Source organism: Petromyzon marinus, chromosome 30, assembly GCF_048934315.1.
Source record: "Petromyzon marinus isolate PM22_M1 ecotype Great Lakes invasive population chromosome 30, UKy_Petmar_22M1.pri1.0, whole genome shotgun sequence".
In the NCBI taxonomy this organism is placed as follows: Eukaryota; Metazoa; Chordata; class Hyperoartia; order Petromyzontiformes; family Petromyzontidae; genus Petromyzon; species Petromyzon marinus.
The window spans coordinates 6,443,472-6,463,399 of NC_133696.1; the positions used below are offsets into that span (position 1 = coordinate 6,443,472).

At 47.8% G+C, this 19,928-nt stretch overlaps 1 protein-coding gene across 4 annotated transcripts in view; it reads right to left on the reverse strand.

The window, feature by feature from the left end:
* Positions 1-4,301: 4,301 nt before the first annotated feature.
* Positions 4,302-19,928, reverse strand: part of LOC116947518 (adiponectin receptor protein 1-like) — a 38,862-nt gene continuing 23,235 nt past the window's right edge. For 3 of the 4 annotated variants that reach the window (XM_032963356.2, XM_032963358.2, XM_032963357.2), the window contains exons 5-9: positions 17,603-17,789; positions 10,370-10,557; positions 6,177-6,370; positions 5,871-5,967; positions 4,302-5,461 (exon numbers count right to left, since the gene is read on the reverse strand). In XM_032963356.2, the coding sequence (XP_032819247.1) occupies positions 5,349-5,461; positions 5,871-5,967; positions 6,177-6,370; positions 10,370-10,557; positions 17,603-17,789 (779 nt within the window). In that variant the 3' untranslated portion in view covers positions 4,302-5,348. The remainder of the gene's footprint in view (positions 5,462-5,870; positions 5,968-6,176; positions 6,371-10,369; positions 10,558-17,602; positions 17,790-19,928) is intronic. The other variant, XM_032963360.2, reaches the window with a different exon arrangement.

Below are 19,928 nucleotides of genomic sequence, written 5' to 3' on the forward strand. Positions count from 1 at the left end.
GTATAAAGCAATCATTTTACTAGTAGGAACCTACTGGTTACACCAGCCCACAGGGGATTATTGTGTCCGTCCGTCCGTTGTGCATCCAACAATTGGAGGGGTGGGGCTGGGTGGAGAGGGGAGGGTGGGGAGGGGCTGGGTGGGGAGGGGAGGGTGGGGAGGGGCTGGGTGTGGGGAGTGGGGCAGGGTGGGGAGGGTAGGGAGGGGCTGGGTGGGGAGTGGGTAGGGGCTGGGTGGGGGGGCTGGGGCTGGGGAGGGAGGGGCTGGTCACCCCGTGGTGCCCTTATAAAACTCAACGTTTAACCTACTCACGCTGGCTTGTGACCGCCCTCACAGTCGGGCATATTTGCGGAATACACCACGTGGTGCCGCCGTTCACCCTGGCCATTGACCGAGCAACCCAACGTTCCTACTACCAGCTCCCTCCGCAGGAATGTGTTGAATAGACGTTGTGTCGACTACAAATCTGAGTGCCCCCACCACCTTCCTTCCTAGTTCCCTCTGTAAGATTGGGAGCCGTTCCTTTCGCGACGTTCAACAGACGATTGATTGCGTTGCGATCGAAACGTCGTGATTTAGATTTTTGTTATTTTTTTTTCTATCTCCGTGGCTTTACCGAAAGACCCAAATAATATGAATTCCTGCAGTCACGAAAGCTTTAAGTCAAGAATAAGAATATTCAAGAGCCTGTTGAGAAGGACGTAATGACGGAAGCGGAGACGCTGGGGCCCCAACACCTCAACGGGTCACCACTTCCCTCCCCCCCCTAAGCAAAGCGCGATCCACATCGCGCGATTTGATCATCGCCTGCAACGGCTTTGTCCACCACCTGATCGAGTGGTTGCGCCACGTCGTGGCACGAGCAAGTCGGGGCTTGCGCTTTCACAGCATCGGCGTCGCCGGCCAAATATTCTGGACAATTATCCACCCCCACCGCCGCCGCCGCCTCCAACCGCGAGTTTTTGCAAAAATGTGTCGCTCACGAATGGCCGCGGCTCGAGTCGAGTCCGTCCCTACCACAAGCAACCGGCTGCAACCGTGTATAAAGCGACTTGGTTGCACGCAATCAATCGCTGGGGGGTGTGGAGCCGCTTCAAAAAACTATTACAAGACAGTGGGGTCCATAATGTAGGGTTTTTTTGGGTTAGATCGCGTAGACAGGGGGGGGGGGGGTATCTGTTAATGGATCGCAGTGCATTTTGCGACGGCGATCGATCTGTGGATCGCAGTGCATTTTGCAACGGTGATCGAAGCAGTGAATATCAAAGCGCTTGTTCAGAGGTCTTGCGGTCGGTCGGTGGATCGGTGGCCATCCAACGTGGCGCTGTGTGGGGGAGGGAGCCCGTGGCATTGGTTGCGGGCGGTTCGAATGAAGGCGGCTTCAAAACTTTCCGTGGAAAATCGCAGACGCGAGAGGCAACGCACAGCGACGCGCGCCGTGCCACGATACAATGAAAACGCATTTGAAGGAACGCGGTAACAAAAAGAGCAGTTGACGATCAGGTGATTAAAAAAAGAAAATCACACATTTTGAAACACAGCATTCAGGCTACGAGTTTTGTTGTTGTCGATTTTTTGTTGTTTTTATGCGAACGTTGACAACTTTACAGCATTTAAAAAAATAAACGTACTACCAACGTCCCAAAAGATCCCATCTGGAATAGTGTGTTGTGTACATATACAGCATCATATATACGAACAACACTCGAGTTATATATACTGGCGACTACATGAACACAAGGGGGCGACCCAAATTGTTTTGAGAACGAGAAAAGAAAGTCTTTACAACGTTCATTAGTTCGTCACATTCATCACCGACACCAATTCGTTGAACACACGGTATAAAGTTAAGCTTCAAAATAAGCTGAACGTTAGCCGATGCGACTTCGCAATTCTCAAATCATTCTAACCTCTTTTCCGGCATATATCAAAATAAAGCATTTTACTGGACTCCATTGTCGTGTATGCATTTCAAGAACGTGTTACATCTTGATTCAATCAGACCGTGTGCTTATTTGTCCGAACTCCGTTGTATGTATACACACGCATGTATGTCTTTAAGACGTCCTCCATACGCAGAGTATGCAATCGCGCATGCGCCTGACGGCAGTGTAGAGACTCGAACTAATGCCACCCCCCGGACGAATTTGTACACAACGGGCTGCGATTGAGGCCTTCGGGGCAGCAAGTGTCCATCAATGAGACGTTACCGAGGCAAAACATGAAACACCTTAGATCAATGTGTGAGCGGTTTAGAAATATTTCTCCTCCAATTATGTTGTCATTGTGCTTCTGGAGCCACGTCACCAGATGCCAGAGCAACTGCATTGCTAATTTAGACACTCTTTGAAAATAACATCGCTGACCCTACCTCTGAAGTCACTTACAATAGTCCTCTTTATTCACACGGAGGGCTCATTCTCTATATGCGCTGCCAAGATTATTCACCACGTCAACCCGTTGGGATGATCCTTGGATGAAATGCGCCTTACAAATGTCAATTATTATTAAAACATTTTTTTATTCATCAGATAGAACTCAAAACAAATTCGGAGTTACGTTTTTTTGGTGCTACCATTTGAAGACCAGGCTGAGGCCATCAAATTGCTAATCTTGACGGCGGTTTAATCACGAGCGACCGAAACCTGGAATCAAACGCAGAATATTCTCGGGCAGTTGGCGGATAAGCATCTCCGACCCCTAAACAGACACAGGCATTTACTAAAATAACAGCCAGAGCTGAGCTTTTTTCCCAACTTAAAAAGCCTTTATTTCGAGAAGATTCACCGTCACTTTTTTGCAAGGAAAACCTCAGTATCCATAGGTACCGCGGCATATTGTATAACATTTATTTTGGAACGTGAAATAAAAAAATGGCACAACGGTTTGCTCTTGTGAGTGACATCGTCGCAGACTCTTTGCTGTCGCTTTTAAGGGGCGAGGGGCATCTGGGAATAGCAACACCCCTACTCGGGTGAAGAGTGTGGCTCTCCCTCCCATCTTGGCAACAGCCGTATTAAAATTCGACTGGTAAGCACACAGCAATACCACAGACGTTTCACTGCAACATGTATGCACGTTGAACTTCTTTCGCACCGTACACAGCCAACCGTGCTAATTGGGAGAAAGTTTTGCAGCAGCCCCGTCAATTGCAGATGTATCGAACCATTAAAAACCTCTTAGGTAATTGTTCCATATTGGTATATAATAATCTGTTAGCCAATGCATAAGAAGTGTTTGTTTCAAAAGTACTGTAATCTTACGCTACTCTTTTACGATAAGGCTACATCACCAACGGCTCGAATCTCGCAGTGGATGTGATGACATACACGCTGACGACAGACACAGCACCCAAAGGCCAAAGTGTAAAGTGAAGAAAAAAAGGCAAACGATATGCCTGAAACCGAGCACCATATTTGTACGATTTGTATATTTGAAAAAACCAAGGACCTTTACAAACTGGAGCCTTGCATCGCCACGACAGCAGGTAAGGTGCCTGCATTGGTAGAGACGCGACTCTTGATACAATTATCACATTGGGTCTGCAAGTTGGTACTTCTCATGATTGTTAATGGTTAAAATAAAAGGAATTGGGCAGACAACGTTCAAAGATGAACACTTGCCATTTTGCGAGCCGAGGCTCGCGCATGCCAGTCCGTTAAAACATTGTAGCAGGTGAGCTTTGTTGAGCTTTCACCCCGTGTACACAAACAGCCAACAAATCACATCACCCGATTGCACCGGTGCCCCGAGATGACCGACAACGCGGTGCCACAAAAAGGGCAAACCGCAATTATCATTAACGTAAAAAGGCAATAAAAAAAAAGTCAGTTGTGAAAAATTGCTCGACGAAGTGACATCGTCTTAGCACCCGCCACGAGGCGGCGGAAAATTGAGAGTGGGATAACACGGGTTTCTCTGCCGTGATAACCTGGCCGTTGTCCTCGGCATGACTTGACGGCAAGGATAATTGCCACGGCGGGCGTGAACCGGTATGGACAGTCAACGCGGCTGCACTGGAGTCAGAATGTCGACGCGCTCATAGTACAACGGAGAGGGGGGGGGGGGGGTGAACAATGGTCTCACAAACACGGTTTCGATCAACGGAAACGTTCAGACTTCCGCCTAGTTTGTTGGCGCGTGTATATATTTGTTTAATTAGTATAATTACCATTTAATTGTATGTATATTACAGAAAAAAACTCTTTAATATAGTCATCCAAAGATATGAGAGTATAAATTGTAAGACAGTTCACAAATTAAGCAGTTTGTAGAGACGACTGGTGGCTTTTTTTTTTAGGTAGGTAGTCAAACTGTGGTTCATGGCTGTGAAGAGAATAAAAAATGAACACCAATCCCTTAAAAGCAATCTCAAAATTTAAGCCAAAAATGTATATTTGTTAAATTACTGGCCAAGTGTGCCGCGGCGACCAGACAAAAAAAAGAGCACGCTAAAAATGCCTCCAGAACACCTTCGGTGGCTGGTGATGGAGCCCTGCGACGGCTGTAGCTACACCTTTAGCAGATATCCAAAACACCGCCCCCCCACCACCACCACCACCCAGGCCCGCCTCTACCCGCTGCCCCCATTTCAAGTCCAAACTTCAGTAACGTCTTCGGTTAAACAAAAAAATATATAATTTCTATCGTTTAAAAAAAGACGTCGATCGACAGCCATAGATACAAATATATTCTCTTATTTCTTCTTCTTAAACGCAACGGCCGAACGAACGGCCTTAAGAATGCCGAAGCCACACGCAGCTAAAGAGCGTTAAACCTGCGTTCACTTTGGGCGAAATATTCCAATGCGCGCCGCTTATTTTCAGCCAAAGGTTTCTCCAGCAGACAAAAGCCCAGCACACGGGGCCAGACCGGCACCTACAATTCTCATCCCTCTTTAAGAAACGTGAATTACTTCCCAAAAACAAAAAGTGCTTCCTCCGATTGTAAATGCAAGGGTGCACGCGCACACACACACGCACGCACGCTCACACACTCACACACACGCTCGCACACACACGCACGCAGAGCAGCATTAATTTCACACCAGCGGTGCCCAATGTGATTCTACGACGCCTACACAGTTCGTCAGCACAAAAATTAAGAGAGCGTTGTTCTCCACGCTCGTCCAAGCCGCGACCGCGCTTCCCCCCGTTGTGGGGGCAGAGTGACGCCCTCCACGTGTGCAGGGCCCTCTCCGCGGGGGATTCTCTGTGGAGCTCCTCTGCGGGATCTTCTCCGCGGCGTTTTTCCGCGGAAGTTTCTCTGCGGAGTTTCTCCACGGGATTTTCCCGCGGGGGGGGGGTTTCTCCGCGGGGTTGTCCCCGCGGCGTTACAGCAGCGAGTCGTCAGAACAGCCCCCGCCCAGCGTATAGCGGAACTCCTGCAGGTTCGACACGCCGTGGAAGTGCACGAAGGCCGCCGCCACCACCAGGACGTGGAATATTTGGTGCGAGTGGAACTGTGGGGGGCGGGGGGCGGCATGGAATTAAAGCGGGAAAGTGGCGTACACGTTTAATAAATAACAGCAATCGTCATCGTCGTCATCGTCATCACTGTTATCAATGTTATCTGATAATGATTATCATCTTAAACATAATTGTTTTTTTAATCAATGTTTAAAGCAATGACTTGTGATAATCTTCAGCACAACTGTTATTGATGACTAGTAATGTCTTGGCTGTTACGGAGTGCTTTTGACTCACAGTTGTATGTATGCTGAACTTCTTTCGCACCGTACATAACCAACCATTGCCAATCAGAGGTGCGGGCAGAATGGCACGGACAAAGCGATACCAGCGACAGAGCAATGCAGCATTCATAGCTTTCAGTATGTTCAATAAAAATCAACGTTGTGTATGTACACGTACAGCCCTTTGTCAATCCGCTACTGGAACACTGCCTCCCCACCACCGTGTCAATCTTGGGGCTTAGTTCACCATACTTCGCCACGCTGTTCAGCGAGAGCTGGTGAAGGAAGGGGAGGGGGGGGGGGCACAGCCCGCAGTACGACGATTCGATTTCGCCGCACTGCCCGCTGCTGGCAGCATCACGGACTCCCAGCCGCGCACGCCATCACGACCGTCAAAGAGGTCGCCGCCGATGGGCCGGTGATGATAGCGGGTAGTGGGTGGCGGTAGTGCATCGTGCGCGTGCGTGTGTGCGTGCGTACGGACCCATATGTCACACTTTCCCGGGAAGAACCGCTCGGGTATGCGCGCGGCGTAGAGTGCCGCGCCCGTGATGTACAGCACCGCCATGAGGAAGAGCCAGCCGATCTGGCCCACCGTGGCCGCCTTGATGAAGCCCTCGGCGATCATGAAGTGTATCGTCGGCACGATGCCGCTCAAGCCCAGGCCCAGGAACACACCTGGGGGGAGGGTGGGAAGGAGGAGGAAGACGAGGAAAACGGGTCAAGTTTGGGAGCGCGCACGCTCACGTCTGGATGCGAGCGTGTAGCTGCAACCACTTTACGATGTCAGCGGAAGAGCCCAGCCCCGCTCTCTCTTGGCATAACATTCCCAGCGGACGTCCCCTTCCCATTTCTAACTCTGGACAGGAGCTGTCAAATCTTGCCAGTTGTCCACTATACAACCGAGCCAGGCCAGGAAGCGTCAGGTTGTGTTTCCACTGCCAAATCTGAGCCGAGTTGTCACACAACTGTAGTGAGCCCAAAGACGAGGGAGAGCCGATACTTGAGGCAACAAATAACTCAAGACAAGGTCCCTAACACAAAGGGGTAACGGCCCCTTACATCCGCTACCTGGGGAGGTATGGCCTCCGGGCTATCGTGCCTCCTAACACTGGGGACCACTCTACACTCAGCCCTCCGACTAGGGGCCCTAGGGGATTCTATCCTGACTCGACCCAGCCAAGGTCCTCGGGTCCCAGCCAGTGGCCCACTCAGTCCTGGCCCTTACAAGGGCATCGGGTCTGGGGGTACCCAGGGTCCGACCACTGTCCCACCTCAGTCCCGGTCCTTAGAAGGACAGCGGGACTGGGGGTCCCAGGGTCCTACTCTAAGCTCCGTCTTCTGTCTTCGGCTTGAGGACGACTGCCGGACCCGTTCAAGGGTCCGGCTTTTATAACCCTCCAGGGTCTCTCCGCCCCTGGCCACGCCTCCCTTCCAGAATGTTCTAGGGGATCCTGGAATATTCACCCAGCCCCCCTCCTGGGGCCTGGGGAACTCTAGCGGCCCACATACCACCCCCTGCTGATGTATGTCTGCTACTGCAGGTAAGTTGCCACTTCATGGTGCTACACAACCATCGAGTTGAGACGTATATAGACTACGGGGTGCCGCTGTGCTTGAGTTGTACTGACTGACGTCACGAGCAATGAACGAGTCAGGAGTACCGCCACCGCCCCTGGCCCTGCTTGGCCCCTGAGCCAGATTCAAATGTCTTCTGGTTAACACAATGTAACACGGTTGGGTTCTGGTTCAGCTCTGCAAATATCCCAGTGGAAAACCACCCCTCTAATGTGAGGGTGCCGTGCCAGTTTGGTTCAAATGTACCAGTGGACAAGGGACATCTGATGCAGCCAGGTCACGGGTTGTCCCTTTATAACGTCGACCACCTACCCGGTGCTCCAGCAGAGTGCGCGAGTGCAGACTGGTGTGACCGTTGTTTGCTAGCAGAGTACCTGGTGGGTGGAGGAAGAGTTGAAGGGCCAACTTCAGTAAATATCCCATGTGTCTTGAAATTCAGCATCAACGTTTTAGCTCGAACTTTTGCTCAATTTTTTGCAGTGATTATTGCCACGCACTGTGACCCTACAATGGCATTCTCATTCAAAACTGATGCTGCTCCTCTATACATCGAGGAAGTGAAATTGGAATGTTGCACAACCCGCTGCAGTAGAGCACGTAGAACAATAGGGCGCACTAGAGAAACGCGTTTCCCGCACCTCCGACTAAACACGGTTGGCTACATACAGTGCGAAATAAGTTCAACACGCATACATACGTTTCAGGATATCTTTGAATCGCAGCTCATCTTGATAATGATGTGCATTTCAGTTCATGGCATGTGCACGCTTTCAACGTGAAATATATGAAGCGTAGACTTTTCACAAGGCTCACAAAGTACCGTAAATTTTATACCCACACAATCCTGTGTGCCAAAGGCTTTGGTTGTGCTGCTTGTCACGCCCAGGTGGATTGTTTCCAAAGCGTTGCACCTGTTCTGGCATTATTCGTGTAAATAATGTATTTTTTTTTTGCTCTAGTTAGTTTTCACATTCCCAACCTGCAACTGCTGTCACTTCTGAAGGTGTTGGGCTGCAGTCGACCTTTCAATAGAGTTGCTTAGCTCAATAGGAACATATCAGTTAAAATAAAGTCTGAGTGTTTTGAAGGATGTATAAAATGAATTCGCAGGCTGGGCTGTTAAATGAATTACGCAACCAATAAGACAAACAGCGGCTCTTATCTTGTAGGTACACACCGATGCTATAGGCGTAGGCGAATTGGGCAGGTACTTGAAGCTACTTTGATGAGAAAAAAAAGATCAGAAAAAAATACTTCACATGGGTGGCGGCCAGGCACTACGTTAAACGCTCTAATGTCACAACATTCATGTGTAAACACGAGTGGGGATTACATCGTAATGTATAAACATTCGTCGGAATGACATCTTAGTCTTACTTAGAGTGCATAGAATGCTTCAGACGAAACAAGAAGACAGTGTGTGGCCAAACAATGCCACATTCAAGCCCGACTGCCCACACTTGCTAAACCAGTGTTGCTCAACTCCAGTCGTCGTTCGTGACTGCCCACAGGGCAGCTCTCTGCGATTGCCCCCCATCAGGTGCATGGAGTCAGTGTACGGTGAGTAAATTTGCAGATGGACATAAAAGTCTGGTAATGGAGAAATAACAGACTGTGGGGAATCGCGAGGACTGGAGTTCAGCAATTTGTGCCAATAAAGACATTGAAGTAGCGAAATATTCACATTCATCAACAGCGCTGCCTTAAGAGGAAATGTATAGAACGAGCGGCCTTGGGAGGAATTGGCATTTTTTCATGGCACACAAGAGCACAAAATAAGGGCCCATTGCCCAAAACGTCACCTGTTATACATTTGTCCCCTTTTAAGGCCACGGTGTTATTGACGAACCTGTTGGGGAGTTTATTTGCTACGCGTCCTTATACCACTGCCAACGCTGCATCGCGAAACCATTCGTTTCAGTTTAACACGCTGAAGGGCTTTTCGCGACCGATGTTATCCACAAGAGTTTTTTGTGGGTTAGATCGCGTAAATACATGTCGTTAAACCCGGCGCCACCCGACACAGCCAAATCGTCGTACTCGAATTGTAAAAATGTTGTGGGTTTACTCTCCAACACAGCTGTGTGCTGAACTAGTAACGAATTGGCATGTTGTGTTTACGCGACAAACCTTACTAATTGGCTGTGTCGGGTGGTGGCGGGGTTAATGACCCATTTATATTTACGCAATCTTAACAAACCCCCCCCCTCTATTATGCACAAATCGTTTCATTTCAAGCGATCAGGTTGGCAGTCCCCCCCACCCGGGTGGTGGCGTCACCCAGGGATTGCGGCTAGGTGGCGCTAGACCACTCTCCAATGCCGTTCTTGGTGGCGTGGCTGGCGCAAGTGTGGGCGGCAAATGGCACTGCACCGCAAGACAATATCACCTATCACGTAGCACCATGCATGATGTCTAAAACCAACGGATGGGCTCAGCTAACACTGAACATTTTATCCTAATTATAGACCAATTTTGTGCTATCGGAGTCGTGTCGTGCATTGGAGAAATAATAGAAAACAAATGTACAGGCCATTGTCAATACACTGCTGGATGAAGGCCTCCCCCTAAACCAATTCGGCCATGGTGGTTATATGACCATACTTCACCAACGCCGAACATGGTCCTTTTTAGCGCTGTTTTCTTTTCCCCCCTTTATAAGTTTCGGGCAACCCTTTGTATGCATGTATGTAGAACTTCTTTCACACCGTAGGTAGCCAACTATGCTAACCCTTTGATGTCTTTGGCCAAATTTCCAGAGTGAGTTCCCGGTAGGAACACAAATTTACACTTCAGTTTGTTCCTTTTGGATCATGTTTGCGACAGCTATCCTGCCCCCCCCGGCCGTCACAGATGGACAAAGCTAACGAAGCACAAAAGCTCTCAACAGTAGTTGAGGAGCATCAACAAACTAACGGAAGGACGAGCACAAGATGGGTTTCAGTTCAGTAGTTCAGCACTTTTGGAATTTGGCAGTCCAGGGGGGTTCAGGAGTTTGGCAGCTCAGGGGGCTCAGCAGTTCAGATGTTTTGCGGTTCAGCGGTTCACGTGTTCGGGGGTTTGTGGGAATCGGGTGCGGAGGCGAGCCGAGCCACGTACCGGCACGCACGGCCCGGTACTCGGGCGTGGCGAAGCGATCCCACTGTGACACGACAATGGCCGCGACGCCCAGCACGCTCGTCGTCACCATGTAGATGATGCGCGGCTGGGGCGAGCAGTAGAACGAGTAGTAGAGCCACGGGACGAAGCTGCCCATGATGAGCAGCGCGATGCCCGAGTAGTCGAGCCTGCGCCACGGGGAGGGGAGAGAGCAGAGAGAGAGAGAGAGCGGAGAGGGGAGTGTGTGAGCACTGCCAAGCTTCACGAACGGCGGGCGAATTTGCGCTCGGCTGCTGTGGCGAGTGCAACGGTCAAGCAAAAGCATACGAGGCTGTTAATGACGATATTGGTAATAATATCGCGTCGCTGCGAGCGTTCGTGCGTCCGAATTTGAAACCGCCGACGCTTACACTGAAATGTGTTCGAATGTCAATTCAACGTTGAGTGAACGTCAGGCACTAGTCGGCCATGAACGCTGTTGCATTGACAGCAGGTGACACGTCAAAACTGTGAATGTAAAGCCGCAATTGAAGTGTGTCCAGGAGAAACACGATAACCCATGCATGTGCTTATAAAATAACCAACGCAGTCCACTTTTGATAGATTGTAATGTATCATCTCTGGAGATATGGCTGCACGATAAACTGAATAAAAGTGGAGTTAATCTGCCTTTTCTCAACAAAAGACCGCAATGTTCTGTACAGTGACAATTTATGGGTTATGGAGTTTTCCCAGAGGACACTCATCAAATGATAGAACGTCAAATTGTAAACTAATACTCAAAATTTTTTGAAAACTGTGTGCGTCATATTTCAAAACTTTTGAAATAGACTCAAAATGGCTGTTAACGACTGCACATCAGTTTGAATTTCCTCAGCGGTTTCAAGCCACCGAGCTCCATAAAACATTATCTCAAACTTAGATAGTTCCGCATCACATCCTCTCTGAAGGAGGACCGCTGCCCCAACAGTCGGCCTAATATCTACACGGGTCGTCTCTGACGGTCAGAATTACCATGATCCACATTCACAATGTGTATACAATGCCACCATGGATCGATTAATGATGCAGAAACTTGACTTACGACATCTTTCGACGTGACATTTGAACAGAGTTGGTCTGGTTGCTGACGTGACTTGGCGTGGAGATTTTGATATTCTGAAGCGTTTGTGTGGCTGCTTACCCATTAAACCCTGTTAAATATGGCTAATAAAAGTAAAAAAACTGAAACCATTTTGACTGCAGGTATTGTGGTTAATGCAGTAACATGAATCCGTGTAAAAAGGTTTCAGTTTTGTTGCCAGAAAAAAGGGGAAAAACCCTATTATTACATTTTGGTACTGGCAAAGGAGGTCTAATGATGTAGATGCTCACCCCAAGCCCTCATTACTTTGATAGTGCATTGTCTTTGAGCTGTATGCCTTTTGGCGTCATATGGTCGAGCACCAATTGGGTCGAGGCTCAAAAGAAAGCCGTCCCTTGGTGTGGACCAATCAGTTTCAAGGACAATGCATATATTATCAAAGTATGTTATTTGTTTGCATTTTGACTGCAGGTATTGTGGTTAATGCAGACATGAATCCTCGTAAAAAGGTTTCAGTTTTGTTGCCAGAAGAAAAAGGGGAAAAACCCTATTATTACATTTTGGTACTGACAAAGGAGATCTAATGATGTTTCTACCGTTTCTACTGTCAATGGAGAAATAGGGTCCGATTTAACATGATCTGACTTATGACCGTGTTTCCAGGAACGCATTGTGTCTAAAAGTGGGGACGGTCTGTATGTTTCTGTCATAAGGCATGCTTGTTTAAAAATAAATAAATTTACATTTGTACACCACTTTCCAACAGTCCCTTAACTTTTTATACGCTGGCTTTGTCTTTTATAAAAGGCTGTCTTTGTTCGAAGGTCGCATTTGTTCATATGAGCATCGTCATCATCATCGTCATCATGTTTTACAATCTACTTATATTTTTTTAGAAGGCCCATAATAGGCTGACGGACCACAATGTTACTTGAATTCAGTGTCACGTATCATACATTACCCTTTGCTTATTTATTATTTTATCACACACAAACCACCAAGACAGCATACGATGTGTTGTTCGACATTCGCTTGAATGACCTGGAACATACCAGCGCACATGTCCAGTGGCTATATTGCGAATGGAATGAGCGACGCACGGAGGTCAGTGTGTTTTGCAGAACAACACACTCCTAATGTTGAAAGTGTTTACATTCTTGAGGAGCGCGTCGAAGGCTTCCAACAGGTATCCTCATGGTGGGCAAAATTGGAAGCGCTATCTTTACATAAGAAGTCTAGCCATGTAATAGAAGAGCACTGTCAAGAAAATTAGGTTCGGATGCGCGCTGCCATTAATGGTTAGCACACAGGACTTGCCACCCAGAGATCGCTGGTTCGATCTACCCATCGTGACAGCTCAAATAAATGGGCACATTTCTTAAAACTTCCCCGGCGTCTGTCCACTCGGCAGTATGAATGGGCACACGACGGTTAGTCGATCGGCAGGTCGTGTGTGTTCGGATACAGTGTGGGTAACTCTCACCTCTTCCAAGACAGTCTGGCTAGTGTGGAAGAGCGAGATAAAAAAAAATACCCACGAAAGGGGTTCTCTCCTCTTGTGGAGGAGGCCCTTCTGTCAGCAATGGAGCAAGCAAGAAATGGCAGGGCTGCACCTTTAACCATACCCAAGTGTAAAGTATGGTTAATTAAAACAAGAATCCCGGTATTAAAAAAAAACGGCCAGACCATCAAATTACATACCTCGTTCGCGAGCATACTCATGCCCAAATTGGACCGTACACGCCGCAGTGAGACTTTGCATTTTGCACGAAAATATTTTGGCAGGGGCAAACCAAAGACGCATTTGGTTCCATCAGAGAGCACCGGCAAGAGTGAACGGTGAGGTCAATTTTCATCAAGCTTCCTCTGACACCATTCATTCATCAGGGGACATCACTGTGGGAGCATTACCAAATTAAAAATCAACATCTGTCGGGCGACAACGTGCATTCCTTGAACCACGTGACCTCCAGTGAAAGGGTCAATTAATATTTTAACCCGGTAACATGCGCCCCCCCCCCCCCCCCACATTTTTGTTATCATACCTCTGCCATGTAAATGTTGCAAGGCTTTTTGCTACACGTGTGTGTATATTGCAGAGAGCGGTAGTGTAGTGGTTAGCACATTGCGCTATGAACCCGGCGACCAGAGTTTAATTCCCGCTCCCCTAGGTCGACTCAGCCTAAAATGAGTACCTGGTGCGCTATGAGGGGGACAAAGGCAGCCGTGCCGGCCTTTATAGGTGCTCGCCAACAGCACTTGCCCCAAACAGTATGTCGAGGCTACATGGGAGATCTTGTCTTTGTCATATATATAAAAACATGAGCGTAAAAATTATGGAGAGAAAATTACAGCTAAGAATTGTATTGGAGAACACGAGCTTTGTTAATCAGCTGGGGTATGCGAAGATGAATACTAACTGAACGCATTGTGTTTTAATGCTCCCATAAAAAGACAGCAGTTGTTCAATTACCTCACGCGGCAGGCAAAAAAATACCGCCACCATCGAGCAAGCCAAGAGATGAAGAAATGCACCACGGGGGTGGCGAAAACCTTCACCTTGGAACTAAACGTCTTAACCACCCAACACCGTAGGCAGACTTGAGACGCAGTCGATAAAAAAATAAAACAGTCGAGGGCAGATGGGCTTTTGTGAAGCCAGAAATACAACGAGCGGGAGGTGCTATGTTACACGTGACCAAGGGTCCGTCTGAGCCAATATGAACAAGCACACGGCGCACAGCTAATGGCATGGCACACAGCTAATGGCGTGGGCTATGACCTGCGCTCCGTAATGTTTTAACCTGCCAGAGGCGAGCCAAAGATTATTTAACATACCTGCCCTCCCACAAGCCGGGACCGCCGGGAAAGTTAATGATCCACTGCTTTCATCGGTTAAAATCGACTCTGGCTGCGCTCACGATGACGCACGCATCGAATTTGCGAGTGCGTGTAAGGAATGTACTATTTTGGTTTTCGCGCAAAGTTAGTATACCGACAGGAATGGACGTGGTCGAATCTTCGAACCGATTTAGTAGAACGGAGACAGGGGGGGGAACGAATAAGACACCGAGCGGGGATGAGACAGGAGACGGGCAGCACAGATGACACGGAAGGTCACGATAGATAGGACAACTGAGCCTATATGAACGATACACACTACAAATAAGAAACAGACCAGGCAAATGAAAAAGTTTCAACGAGACAGACTATACAAATGAGGCAAAGAGCACGGTGGACGAGAGAAAGACAACGCAAACAATGTGGTAGAAACGAGACCATCTCTTGAATTGGACCGTGACCCTGAAACGTGCTTGAGGGAAGGTCAGCTGAATCAAATCATAACCACACAATGACGATTCATCATCCACCTCTTCATCTGCAATACAATGAATTGTACACATATACAGTGAGGGAAAAAAGTATTTGATCCCCTGCTGATTGTGTACGTTTGCCCACTGACAAGGAAATGATCAGTCTATAATTTTAATGGTAGGTTTATTTGAACAGTGAGAGACAGAATAACAACAACAAAATCCAGAAAAACGCATGTCAAAAATATTATAAATTGATTTGCATTTTAATGAGGGAAATAAGTATTTGACCCCCTCTCAATCAGAAAGATTTCTGGCTCCCAGGTGTCTTTTATACAGGTAACGAGCTGAGATTAGGAGCACTCTCTTAAAGGGAGTGCTCCTAATCTCAGCTTGTTACCTGTATAAAAGACACCTGTCCACAGAAGCAACCAATCAATCAGATTCCAAACTCTCCACCATGGCCAAGACCAAAGAGCTCTCCAAGGATGTCAGGGATAAGATTGTAGACCTACACAAGGCTGGAATGGGCTACAAGACCATTGCCAAGCAGCTTAGTGAGAAGGTGACAACAGTCGGTGCGATTATTTGCAAATGGAAGAAACACAAAAGAACTGTCAATCTCCCTCGGCCTGGGGCTCCATGCAAGATCTCACCTCGTGGAGTTGCAATGATCATGAGAACGGTGAGGAATCAGCCCAGAACTACACGGGAGGATCTTGGCAATGATCTCAATGCAGCTGGGACAATAGTCGCCAAGAAAACAATTGGTAACACACTACGCCGTGAAATGACTGAAATCCTGCAGCGCCCGCAAGGTCCCCCTGCTCAAGAAAGCACATATACATGCCCGTCTGAAGTTTTCCAATGAACATCTGAATGATTCAGAGGATAACTGGGTGAAAGTGTTGTGGTCAGATGAGACCAAAATGGAGCTCTTTGGCATCAACTCAACTCGCCGTGTTTGGAGGAGGAGGAATGCTGCCTATGACCCCAAGAACACCATCCCCACCGTCAAACATGGAGGTGGAAACATTATGCTTTGGGGGTGTTTTTCTGCTAAGGGGACAGGACAACTTCACCGCATCAAAGGGACGATGGACGGGGCCATGTACCGTCAAATCTTGGGTGAGAACCTCCTTATCTCAGCCAGGGCATTGAAAATGGGTCGTGGATGGGTATTCCAGCATGACAATGACCCAAAACACACGGCTAAGGCAACAAAAGAGTGGCTCAATAAGAAGCACATTAAGGTCCTGGAGTGGCCTAGCCAGTCTCCAGACCTTAATCCCATAGAAAATCTGTGGAGGGAGCTGAAGGTTCGAGTTGCCAAATGTCAGCCTCGAAACCTTAATGACTTGGAGAAGATCTGCAAAGAGGAGTAGGACAAAATCCCTCCTGAGATGTGTGCAAACCTGGTGGCCAACTACAAGAAACTTCTGACCTCTGTGATTGCCAACAAAGGGTTTGCCACCAAGTACTAAGTCATGTTTTGCAGAGGGATCAAATACTTATTTCCCTCATTAAAATGCAAATCAATTTATAACATTTTTGACATGCGTTTTTCTGGATTTTGTTGTTGTTATTCTGTCTCTCACTGTTCAAATAAACTTACCATTAAAATTATAGACTGATCATTTCTTTGTCAGTGGGCAAACGTACAAAATCAGCAGGGGATCAAATACTTTTTTCCCTCACTGTACACACACTGGGGAGGGGGGGTAAAGGTGAGAGCCAGGGCATAATGCTAAAGACAAAACACGTAGCTTTAAACAAATGTTAAACGCTTGTAAAACAGTGACTGTGTTGTGCCAACCCTGAGATTCTATATCCGCTACCACTTCCCACCACCCCTTTAACAAGGTCACGCTACAGGGTCGTAAAATAATAATAATTTACTTATTTAGAGAGGAAGGCCACACTGAGTCGGAGGACTATTATTCAGGAGGGTCCTGCTGCTACATTGGGTTTTTATTTTCAAGATGTTTCAGCCAATTTATGATGCTTTGTATTTCTTTTACAAGTGGGAGGAAATCAGAGCACCTGCAGAAAATCAATGCACGCGGGAGACGGGGGGGGGGGTAACGATCTATCCCCATACAGAAGGAAAGAGGTCGATTAGTCCACTTGCTGTAATGCCTTCTTCCTGGTGAGCCAATGTGTGGCACCTCCTCGACGCCCACGAAAAAAGTTTCACAACATTACGTACGGCGATTCATCAACCCGCGCTACCTCCGCAGTGCTGGACTACTACTACAGGCAGTCACGTGCACCGCCACCACTGCCCGGCTATGGCGGAGGAGGGCCAAGGGCGGTAGTCTAAACCCACAGAACGAGCAACCACTGTTGACTATCCAATAAGTAGCACAGATTTTGTTGACTGCAGTGGTGATGGTGTTTGGAGATGATGATGATGATGAATTAAGCACCCTACTCCCCACACCCTTTCCCGTCCCGAGATGTCTGCAAGTTGCAGGGTGGGTTCACCTCTGAATCTCGGAACGCGCAAGCAGTGAGCGTTAATTTTATTGAGAGAATCATAGCGCCGTTGTTTTTTAAAGACATTGCACTCGACGCAGAGAACTGCAGCAACATGGCCGCACTCTGTGATAGCTGGAGCTTCGGTACATACATCTTCCAACCTGAAGGCGTACTGATAAAGTTATTTTATGTTAGTTTTTCTTACGATTCCGTTCCGATGACGTACATGTACAGAACGGAATCTGAAGAAAAACCCGATGACGTGTACACGTACGCCACCGTACACGTACGCCATCGGAATGGGAAAGGGTTAAATAGGGTCAATGCTAGAAAGGCTGAGTGGAGGCTACTGACTTGGAGAAGATCTTGGAGACGCTTTCCGAGTGGCAGTAGACCGTGTGGAAGAGCCAGGAGAAGCAGAGGCACAGGATGGCGCCCAGGAAGAACGTGCCAAAGACCACCTTCTCCTGGAGCGGTGCGATGAACGCGATGTTGGGCCTCAGCAGGTAGATGGTGCCCAGGATGAGGAACAGCAGGAAGCCTGCGATTATGACAAACAATAGCGAGGGGGGGGGGGGGGGACACGTGCACAAAAAAATTCTCAGCAACTCCCGAAGAATTGCCGATATTTTTTTGTTGTGATTTAACGATGTCATGACTCGCGGGGCAGCCTGCTACATGGCCCAGCGGTGATGTTACTGCAGCCGTCTGTACAAGTTCTCAGTTCCAGCCCAGCGGCTGCCCTGGTTAACATGGCCGGAATAATTAACCACAAAATACACGCCGTCTGCATCGTGGTGAGCATTGTGAGATCTCCGACGCGATTCCACAAAGACGAGGCCAAGCGTGCCGGCGTCATGCTCCAAACTGACCAAATTTCACAAGTTACTTGCAAATTAATTAATTGGAAAATGGTGTGTAGCAACACTGCCCCCCCCTCCCACCGTACTGACAATTACAGGCCGGTGTTGCTTTGACCTTGTGCCACACAGGGATATACCGCCACTGGTATCCCCCCCTTGCATAGATTGCCACAGGGCACCTCAATATTTATTGCACGGGAAAGTGCAGCACAAATATTAAGTGCTTAAGATATAAGCAGCATGATACTCGTTGGTTCGGGGATACAACTAGATTAAGCATCTGTAACCTAGCGTGCTCCATTCCCATGCCGTTTGCAATGGAATGTAGGGCCAGTTTCGGTTATTTGGCCATTTTTCATTTTAAGCATTTACAGCGCCACCTCCGAGAGGAATATTCGCACCCAAGCACCACCTCCAAGCAGTAAATGTAAATTATCAAACAACAATGATCGCACCAACTTTTACAACAACACAACTTGAGCCACCTTTTACGACAAACACGAGCGAATTAGACACCCGAGCCCATCAGCAATATCACTACCGTCCAATCTCGAGCCACCCTCAGCACATACGCTCAATCATCAGGTACACAAATATTTATCACTTGTTTGCCCACGCAAATGTGATTCATTACACTTGCGGTGGGAGGTACAACTTAAGTAATTGCGGCAAGTTAGGTCCAGTTGGCCTTTACAAAGGTGGTAAAGGTGCAAAACTGCAGTGACTTGCTCACGCCACTTCTGGCAGAAGGGCCTACATTAGAGGTTATTTGGCCTACTCTTCCACGCTTTGCACCCCCGCACGCAACTTGTCGATCGTCTGTTTACCCCATTCATACTGCTGGGTGGACAGAGGTAAGGGGGGGGGGGCATGGGAATTTAAGAAACTTGTCCAAATTCTCAATTGCTGCGCAGTAAGACTGAATCGATCCGGTGACCTCTGGATTGTAAGTTCAGTGTGCTAACGATTACCCTACGGCAGCATAATTGTTTTCGTTAACACGCCATAAAACTTGAGCCGATGCCAGTTTTCAAATGTGTTTATCTCAACTATGACACAGTCACATGCTGTTCTGCCTAAAGCGGAGGAGTGGGCATTGGTAATTTTACACATAAATTTAGCAGCTGGGAGTTATCAAGCCGTCCACTCTGGCCCAGTGGCATGTGCGTCGACCAGCTACCCTACCCACTCTAAAACCTTCAACTGCCTCAGAGGTCATGCACATTAAACTATCAGCTGACAGTGCAACCATGCCATCGTTTACATGTTTGCACATACGGAGTTTGTTTCATCAGTTATCTTGTTGCCTCTAGCTGTAAGAGAAAAGCCATTTTTCCATCTTGTGTAAAGCAATGTTTTGTTAAGCAAAGACTTAACAAAGTGTCTGCGTATGCAAACAATTCCTGAACATGTATATTGATTCTGCTATACAACCCGAATTATCTTAAAATTACAGTACAGTTAATAATAGATGCCTATGGTTAATGTGCCCATCTAGGAAGCTAAGCCAATTGGGCCTGGATAATGAATGGATTATTACTTCGCTTGTTGAACCAAGAAAGCCTCACCAAGTCTCAAAGCTTGTTTGCAGCAGGGTTCTGCCAAGTTCCCAGGAGGAGGGCGACTTTGCTTTGTGTAATCCCTATTGAGTAACTTTCTGGGTAATTTGTCAGCATTTGGAATGTTTTGGCAATATCAGCAACCAGCATAAATGAGTGACCACAATGCACAGGGTTTGGCAACCTGCGGCACTGAGCTGCACGCGATTCTTTACGGTCTGCTTCATGGCGTTATTCACATGCATCGCGGCTCTTGAA